Source organism: Sebastes umbrosus, chromosome 6 (genome assembly GCF_015220745.1).
Source record: "Sebastes umbrosus isolate fSebUmb1 chromosome 6, fSebUmb1.pri, whole genome shotgun sequence".
Lineage (NCBI taxonomy): Eukaryota > Metazoa > Chordata > Actinopteri > Perciformes > Sebastidae > Sebastes > Sebastes umbrosus.
In genome coordinates, this window is record NC_051274.1 from 9,423,242 (window position 1) to 9,433,009 (window position 9,768).

Below are 9,768 nucleotides of genomic sequence, written 5' to 3' on the forward strand. Positions count from 1 at the left end.
TTGTTGTTTGTACCACAGCAGGAGCCAATCACCGAGCAGAACTTCGACAGCTACGTGAGCACCCTGACCGACATGTACACCAACAAGGACTGCTTCCAGAGCCCCGAGAACAAAGCTCTGCTGGAGAGCATCAACAAAGCTGTGAAAGGCATCAAAGTCTGAGGCTCGACACACATACACACACACACACACACACGCGCAGAATGCAAACTGTCCTGAAGCGCAGGAGCGTGACGGAGGTGGAGATGAAGGAGAGATGTTGAAATACTCTACAATATATTGAAATATGATTCAAAAACAAAAAGGGAATTCAGGTTATTTAAATAAACGGCAACTTAAAAAAAAAAATCAACCCAGGGAGCACTCTGTTAGAAGTGAAGTGACGCGGACCAAAATCCACACCATGCTGCTGCTGGGATTAGGAGGAAACGGATCCTTCAGTCAGAATGGATGGAAAAGAAGACTACTGTTACTAGAAAACTGTATCTGGGGGTTTAATACGCTGTATGTTTACCTGTTGTCTCTTTTGTGTCCTTAACTGTTTTTGGAGAGGGGTTTCACTGTTGATCAGTTTTTCCACGTTTATCAACTGAAACATGGAGGAACACGGGATTGCTTTTGGCGACATGAAGAGGAGGACACAAATGATTTGAACGTGAAGCCCCTCAGTGGCGTCCCGTATACACACACGCTGTGGCGAGTGTGTGTGTTGGCCGGCTCCAGATGCCGTCTGATTCATGACCACGCAGACCCCGGCAATATGAAGCATGCACTACACTGAATTTGTGTTTGCTTTGTGGTATTACTGCGGCAAAGATGTCAACAGTGCAATGTTGACTCAGTTTAGCGGAGGAAAAGAAATCTTCAAGCAAGGTCATGAGACAGATCCAGGAACAGTGTAGGTTGTTTTTTCATGGGACAGCTGATATCATGATTTTAAAAAGCAGCAGATAAATCCTTTTATTCCTTTTTTTTTTTTTTTTTTTTAACTGAAATGATAATAGTAATAGTGTGCACACATCTCAAATTCAGTTAGTCATATCAATAGTATTTATCAACATAGGAATTGCACTTAATTTCAATGAATAGTTTTGTGGTACAATAATTATTGTTATATATGAATTATTTAAACTTGTGAACTTTTAAATTGTAACTTATTGCCATTTATGTTATTGAGGTTTATTTATTTGAAGCAATCTATTTATTAACTTTGTTTTGTAACACACAACAAAAGCATCCTTACTGATTATCATGGTCAAAGCGATTTGCAGATGTCTCACGTCAATATTTTAAGAATCTATATAGATAACTGACGAGGCATATTTTGTTTTGAGTACTTTTTAAAAAAAAAACTTTTTAAGTGCAGATGTTTTATAACTGACAAAATCTTTTGATAATTTTACAAAAAAAAAAGTTATCTTTTGGGATTGTTGTTGTTTTTCTCCTTTTTTTGTTTTATGTTCTTTCTGTTACTGCTACATTCAGAAACCCACTGCTGAGAAAAGAAAGAAAGTATGTATTTATTATTTATTTAATATGAAAGAAATTGACTGATATGGCTGTATATTTATTTTGTTATTTATTTGCGTGATGTGACCGTTGAGTCTGAGTAGTCTTAAAGATCCACTGCTAATATTTAAATAAAGAAACAACATCAATACAAATACTGTTTGATTACTTAGGCTTATACCTAGACATACCAGCAGCTGATTGTAAAGACAAAAAAAGAACCCAACAAAAGCGACCGCTGTTCTGTTGCTATCTGGTCTCTGTGTGTTTGCGTTTGTCAGGTTAAAGAAAACCAGGAAAAGTTATTTTTAAAAATGTTACCTCTCCCAAGCGCTTTGTAGCGGCCAGCACTGGCTCACCCAAAACCTCTCTGTAATGTACCATAGATGCTTAAGTAATGCTTTTGATTATTTTTTCTTATGTATTATTTTCATCAGCACAATGGTACATATATAGAGCTCTATTCCAGCAGTGGTTCAGGCTGGATGTATGGGTCTAAAACACACACACACATACACACACACACACACACAGCAACATATCCAACCGTCGAGGATACTGTAGGATGGCCTCCTTTGACAAACTTCTATCAGATAAACATACACACCCTTGTAGCCTTACTCTAGATTTTAATTTTTTGATGCACAAAGTGCCACTAAAAAAAAAAAAAAAAAAAAGAAATAACTTTCTTTCCTGATTCTTCGCATTTCTGCAATGTAACGTAATGTCTGGTCCCGGGAAGACCACGGCATCAAGAGAGTGGTGATTGTTTCAGATGCCTTTATTTCTCTGCCAAGATGGCCATTAGTACACTATATATACATTCTGTATAAATAGATTTTAAAGATGCTATATATATGAATATAAACATACATATATTTTTCCAGTGTAATTGTTGACTTGCTCTTCTTCTTCTCTTGTATTACCTTAACAAAGGATCACTCGCTGTCTAGAGGAGAATGTGAGGGGGTCGTTATCAATAGGAGGCAGTTACACCTTATTTAATATCACTAAGACCTGCTCAACTGTGGCTTTAAACATACCATTCGCTCAAACTGAAGGCATTGTTGATGATACAGTACAATGAAGTGTTTTCATAGGTTTTCCTTTTTTTCTCCCCATTTCCTGTATTTGTCTGTCCTTGATCCAGAAATGTCTGAAACATCTACTGTATGTTGTACTACTGAATCTGAGAAATAACTGTCAATTTGAAACTAGATGGTTGGCTCTTTGTTCCTAAGTGTCATGTGAGTTCATGTATAGTTAAAAAAAAAAAAAAAAGAAGAAGATGATGCCTCTGAATAATGTTCTGCACATAGTGTTTGGCAACATTGTGCAGTTATTGTATTGTTACTAGTAAGGCCTGCTTGCTATGAGCCCATTCTCTCTGATGTTGAAACAAGCAAGTAGGAGACTTTAGTGTAACCTGCCTTTGAGTGATCTGTTGCAGCTACTGTGGTGTAACAGTATGATACCCTTGTGTAACTCTGATGTCAAAGGCATGTTGTAAATGTGCTCTTAGCCAATGTAGAATGAAAACTCCTTTGTGCACTTTCTGAATAACCGTTGAAAATGCCAGCATTTGAGTCTCGACTTGTAAGAACCCCAATAGATCACGAGCAATAGCAAGTATTCACCCCTACTGGGGGACGCATTGCAAAGCATTGTCACACCCGTTTGTTGTTGTTTCCCATAGAAAACGACCTGTACGATATGTCGGATAGACACGTGACTTTGATTCCAGGGTGGGGGGGGGGTTCAGCCCGTGCCGTCAAAGCTCGGAAATGTATTAAAAAGGAAGCTGTGCTTTCTTTTCCAAACAAAAAAACCAAAAGAGATTGACAGGAAGCAGAGTTTGGTTCTCAGGTGACCCGGGAAAGAGCTGCTAAAGCAGAACAGAGCAATGCCATAGGTCAGCCAGTCAGCTGAGGCTAGAGGCGATGGCAGCGGCTGGATCAAGGCCTCCTGTGAAATGAGATGAGTGTGTGGGAGTGGGAAATTGATTTGCCAGGCTACACAATCTCCCCCTTGTTTTAGGAGGAGGCGTTTGTTGCATAAATATGTGTCCATCACTCAAAAGAATGTCGAAGCGTTTTATGACTTTTAAACTCCCCCCCTCCCCACCCGACCCCCCCCCCCCCCTCCTCATGTCTTGCGTAACCTTTCCTCAGGAAAGATCATTTTGATGCATTTGGTTAACAAAGTAGTATATTCTTCCTCTCTTGAAATGCACGAGAATACTACCCAAGAGTGTTAAAGACTGTGAATATTCTCCTAACTTATTTGATATGGCATGACCCCTTTTAAACTGCTTGATGAAATTGTCTGCGGAGGTATGTAAATGAATAACACTGAGGCCATGAAAGCATTGCATTTTTTCAACAAAAAATTGAAGCAAATGCAGCCTTCGGATGGTTCTGCGCCCACGCACTGTATGTTTTCTTATTTACAGAAGAGTACTGAGTGATGGAGTTTTATTATTCTAAATAGCAGATAAATAATACAAAAAACTGGTCAGGGTCCAGTTTCCCTAAAGCACCTGGAATGAAAACGAATTTAACATGATGACACTTTCAGGAAAACCAGCCAAGACCAAAATCCAGCTGTGTTTAAGAGGGGGAGGGATAGGTGAGGAGGAGGGCACACCTTTGCATTTCGTGTTAGGTACAGATAGACGTGAGCTTGTCGAGAGCAAAGTGGTCACACTTTGACGCACACGCTACGTAGAAAATGACTCATAAGATAGAGATGTCTAGTTGAGTGGCACTTTTCATCAAGCTGAGCAAAACCAAAAGCCCCCCCCTCCCTCCCCTCCCATTCCCCTTCCCCCCCACCCTGCCCCTGCTGTAGTTACAAGCCGTGCGGTCTTATCATGTGTGCCTTTCTCACTCCACTCATTTCAAGATATGGTATGTTTACACTTGGCAAACCTGGTTCAAATAGTGCTGAAAACATTCTGTCTGGATCTAGATCTCTTACCCAATGCTGTCGGGGAACTGGGGAACTGGGGGCGGGGGGGGTTACTATGTATAGGGAAATAAAATAAATGTGTCTTTTACATGCAGGTAGAGGCCATTTCGTGACAGAGATTCAAAAGAACAAGCTTCTGTTAGGCTAAAGAAACTGTGATCTCATTCTGTCGATTCAGGTACCAAACTGCATGGACAGTTTCTGTGAAGGAATCTGAAGATCATCATCATCATCATCATCATCATCGTCATCATCATCCCTAGATAATGCATCAGTGTGCAGGGCGTTATTTTGAAACAAGTGGAAGTCTCTGTACATATTTGTATTAAGAAGAAACAGTGTTATTGTTGTTGTATTGAAGACGAAGTTTAAAAATGGCAAAAAAAAAAAAAAAAGTTTGTGACAAAGAAGAAAAAAAAACACCACAGCCAAGGGTTGTCCTGCTAGCACATTTTTACAGAGATGAGCTATTTTTACTGGTGATTTTCTAGGCATTGATATTGATATCCTTTTAAAAAAGTACAAAACTTCCAAAATTACAAGCACTTCCACAACGATAGATTGTATGGTCATTTTTGTTACTTTTGTAGATGTGGTCGTTCCTTTACTACTGCACCATTTTGTAAAGTGGGACAGGCCTTGGCTGTGTGTCCTCGGGGTCTCATGATGTTTTTTGTTTTTTGTTTTTTTTTTGTTTTTGGGAAGTAAAACACTGTAGATGGGCCGAATTTGTGACTGTGTGTTTGTGTACTTGTGTACATGTTCCCCTGTTCCTGTGTCAGTGTTATAAACCAGAGAAGTGATGTCAGTTATTGTGGGGGTATGAACCATTTTAAATGTTCTCTATGAAAAACACAAATAAAGAATCATAGACAAGTAGGACTCTTGTCGTCTTTCTTTGTGACGACCAATTTGACCTTGGGAGTGTGAGGACATTTTGGCCAGTCCTTACTTTGGGAAGGGCTGTTTGAGGATAAAGACTTGGCTTTAAAGTTAGAATTAGTCTTAGGTTAAAGGACCAGTGTGTAGGATTTAGTGGGATTTATTGACAGAAATGGAATATAGTATTCATAACTATGTTTTCATTAGTGTATAATCACCTGAAACTAAGAATTGTTGTGTCTTCGTTAGCTTCATATGGGAGCGGGTCCCCTTCAGGGAGTCCTCCACGCACGGATGTATAAATTCACATGAACGGAGGAAGGGAAATAACTCTGGATTCAGCTATTAGTGCATTTTCCATCTTTGAGGACCTAATGATTTAAATCAGGACTATTAGAGTGTTCATACTGGGAAGTTGATTTACCTAAAAATAAAAAATATCCATTGATTTACAGACGTCTCTTTCCCAATGTAAGTCTATGGGAAAACATATTTTTGGGCCCATTGGCATCACGTGACGGACACCGAAGTTGTAATTACAGCGTTTGTCCACTGCAAAAATTTGCTTCAAAGCCCGGCGCTCTTCCTGGGGGCTTGCCGCCATGTTGCACCGCCATGTTTCTACAGTAGCCCAGAACAGACAAACCAAAGGCCCAATCCCAATGTCCCCACTCACAGACTTTAAGGCGCGTTTCGGGCTGTCCCACTGTCAAATCATCAAGGTCTGAGGGCTCTCTCGAAGACATTTCAAGCCCCTTTTTGAACACTTTCCGTAAGTCCCCATATCTGCAGACTTTGCCTGAGGGAATTACTCACAATTGTGACAGTAAACACAGGGTTACCGCGGTTACCAGGGGAAGCCTGGAGGCGTAAAAAAAGAAACAATAAACAAGAAGGATGGCACATGAGTGTTCAGCCAGGCATATTTAAATCTGAGGAATGCATGCATTAGACTATATTACTCTCCTGGTTTATTCATCAATCAGTTCTTTTAATTTTGTAAATAAAATAGAGTAAATAGATTTTTTGACAGTTACCTCTCGTGTCAAGAGCCTGGAAGACGTTCAAATAGGCAGTGAAATACAGTGAAATAAAAACGGTAATGTGATATGTCACCGCAAAGTGCTGTCCCATTTATATTTATACCATTTGAAGACCTTGCAGCCTCTCACTCTCAACCATCTACCAGGTGACATCAGTCAAGTCCCTGAGGGTTCAGGGCTTGAGGCCTTAAGGGGGGGCACTGGGATTGGGCAAAACACTAGCTCTAGAGAGAGAGCCATTCACGCTTTTACTTTGAAGTGGCAGCTTGAATTTAGTGGCGCGAATGCACTTGAAGGCCACCGTATAGGTTCTTCTACACGCTTGGAAAGGGAAGGGTGAGCAGAGGGGTATTTAGCTGTTTTAATCTGCAACCTCACAGCTAGATGCCACGGAATCCTACACGCTGGTCCTTTAAGGGGCTGTGAAATGCACTTGTCATTATTATCCATTATGAAGGTCCTCACAAATATAACAAAACGTGTGTATATTTTTTATATAAGAGAGAAACTATGAATCTTGCATTGCAATAACATCAGGGCTTGTGAATAAGTAACTGAAGTATGCTGTATGTTTTATGTATTGACACACAGTGTACGTGGCCAGGCACTCACATAACACAGGCACTCCTGACTGGTGAACAAAATGGGGGACTTCAGTGTGCTGTTAATATGCAGTTACATGTAGTTTGTATGTTGAACAGCACTGACATCTGCTGGACCATTTAGTGAATCAGCATGTTGTGCAGACTCACTAACAATGAGTGTTTATCAAAGAACTTTATGACTCTCTGCAGCTCTTTATATTTTTGCCGCTTGTTACTTTGGCACAATCCTTGAATGATAATCTCAAAACACTGTGTGAAATGATCAAATACATACTTCTTTTTCTCACAGCAGTACATACATTTCTTGTTGCTTTCACATAGAATCCAAATGTTTCAGTACATATATCTTCCACTGATCCACTGATGCATCCTTTACACCAATCTTCTATTGAATTGTACATCTCAGACATGTTCATCAACATAAACATGTAGCACAATCATTGTGTAGCTGACTTTTTGAAGGCGGGGTACACCCTGGACAGGTCTCCAGACTATCACAGGGCTGACACATAGAGTCAGACAACCATTCACGCTTACATTCACACCTACGGGCAGTTTAGAGTCAACAATTAACCTAACCTGCATGTCTTTGGACTGTGGGAGGAAACCGGAGAAAACCCACGCTAACAAGGGGAGAACATGGAAAGTCCACACAGATTGTCCTTCAAACCTGCGACCCTCTTCCTGTGAAGCAACAGTGCTAACCACTGCACCACCGTGCAGCCCATTTCATAACCATTCAAACAGAAATGTTATATAGGTGTTATTTAATTAGGTGTTAAGGTGTTATTAACTAACTGAGCATGTGCAGTATGAGTGTCATCACTGTAGTATGATTCTGATTGGAGGAATAAGACTTGTTGCAACCGTCCCCAGTCTCCCCTACTTAGTTACTTTTTTTTATATTAAATTATTTTTTTTATTAACAAAATATAAGTACCATAACAATATGTACATTCAAAACTGTTCATGCCAGGGGTACAATAAAAAAAGTAGAAAAAAATCAAATACATAAGTAAATAAAAAATATATAATAAACAGTAAAGAGATATACATCTATATAGAGACAAAAAATACAAAATCAAAATAAATTCTCATCTGTCCATAAGAAATTTATCAAACACATAGCTGGTTCTGGTTGCCTTCTTATTCTTAATGTTTTTAATTGTGGTGCCATACTGCCTTCGTTCTTGATAAAAATGTTCAAAACTGGGTTTGGAGTCTGACCATCTCTTCTTGTGAATGTGGAATTTCCCCCAAAATAGAATCAACTGTACAAAGAACATAAAATCTTTGTCCTTCTCATAACCTTCAAAACAAATAAGAATGTCCTTTTCCTGAAATTGAATTGTTTGCCCAGTTTTCTTTCTTAAATAATGTTCAACATCCACCAAAAATATTCTGGTATACATACAGTGATAAAACAAATGACATATTGTTTCTTCTTCTAATTCACAGAAAGTACAAGAATACTCAATATCAATTCTAAATCTCTCCAATGTCTTTTTTGCTGTATATATGCGGTGCAACATTTTGAAAGAAACTTCTTTAAAGCTGAAGTAGGCGAGATTGGAGCAAATATGATTAAAAAAAGGGTATTTTATAAAACGGTCGCTATATTGTGACAGTAGTACATGAAACAGGTAACCTGAAAAAAATCAGGTGCCTCTGTGTCCTCCGGTGCTCCTAACGGCATCTGCAAGATTTCACAGACCGGAGGAAAACAAGCAGTCAGAGCTGATCTGATGTCTCCTGTCCATCTGCTGTCTATGAGAGCCAGCTGTCAATCACTCGCGAACTCCGACCAAACGGTCAAACTAGGCAGTGCTGATCAAACATGAATCTATATTCTGTTGCTGTAATGCCTATTTCTCTCCTCAAATGTTTTCAGAATCATCTTGTAGTGCACGGTTTAGCTATAAAATGAGAAAGTTTGTGACCCAGCTGCCATGTTGAGATAAGGTTGAGAAAATACCAAGCACCACCCACCAGCCGGACCACAGCCAATAGGAACGCTCTCTCTCTGAACAGGCCTATTAACCTAGTGAAGGCCCATTTGAACAATACACAGTGACAACCAAAGCTTATTCAATTCAATTAATTAATTTAAAGGTCCCATATTATGCTCATTTTCAGGTTCATACTTGTATTTTGTGTTTCTACGAGAACATGTTTACATGCTTTAATGTTAAAAAAAAACTTTATTTTCCTCATACTGTCGACCTGAATATGCCTGTATTTATCCTCTGTCCGAAACGCTCTGTTTTAGCGCATTTTGACAGAATTGCAACAGAATTGCAACAGAATTGCGTTGCTAGGCAACAGCTTGGGTCCATGTTTACTTCCTGTCAGCTGATGACATTCACATACACTGCAACCAGGAAATAAACACATTTAGAATGTTTACGTTTAAAACTGTGTCAAGCGTCTAAATATTGTATATTTGTGACATCACGAATAGGCAGAAATCCTGACAGCTTGTTTCAAATGCAGTTTCTGAATACGGGCTGTGTGTATTTCCCTGTGGATTGAGCGTTTAGATACTTTCACAGTATTTATATAGGACTTAAGCCTGCTTTATAATAAAAAAACATGAAAATCTCACTTGTTTATAATATGGGACCTTTAATAGAGACAAATCCATGCAGATTGTTGAAAGTTTAATTAAACTGTAAATTAATATCTCCACTGTTTGGTAGAGACTTATATTTGAAAACAGTATTTCCTCTGTTTATAAACCAAGATGTAAGACATTATTT

General features: G+C 39.1%; 1 protein-coding gene across 7 annotated transcripts in view; it reads left to right on the forward strand.

Moving 5' to 3' along the window:
* myt1b (myelin transcription factor 1b) overlaps nucleotides 1-5,358 on the forward strand; it is a 119,364-nt gene extending 114,006 nt beyond the window's left edge. For 6 of the 7 annotated variants that reach the window (XM_037773706.1, XM_037773710.1, XM_037773711.1 and 3 more), the window contains one exon: nucleotides 19-5,358. In XM_037773706.1, the coding sequence (XP_037629634.1) occupies nucleotides 19-162 (144 nt within the window). In that variant the 3' untranslated portion in view covers nucleotides 163-5,358. The remainder of the gene's footprint in view (nucleotides 1-18) is intronic. The other variant, XM_037773705.1, reaches the window with a different exon arrangement.
* Nucleotides 5,359-9,768: the final 4,410 nt, after the last annotated feature.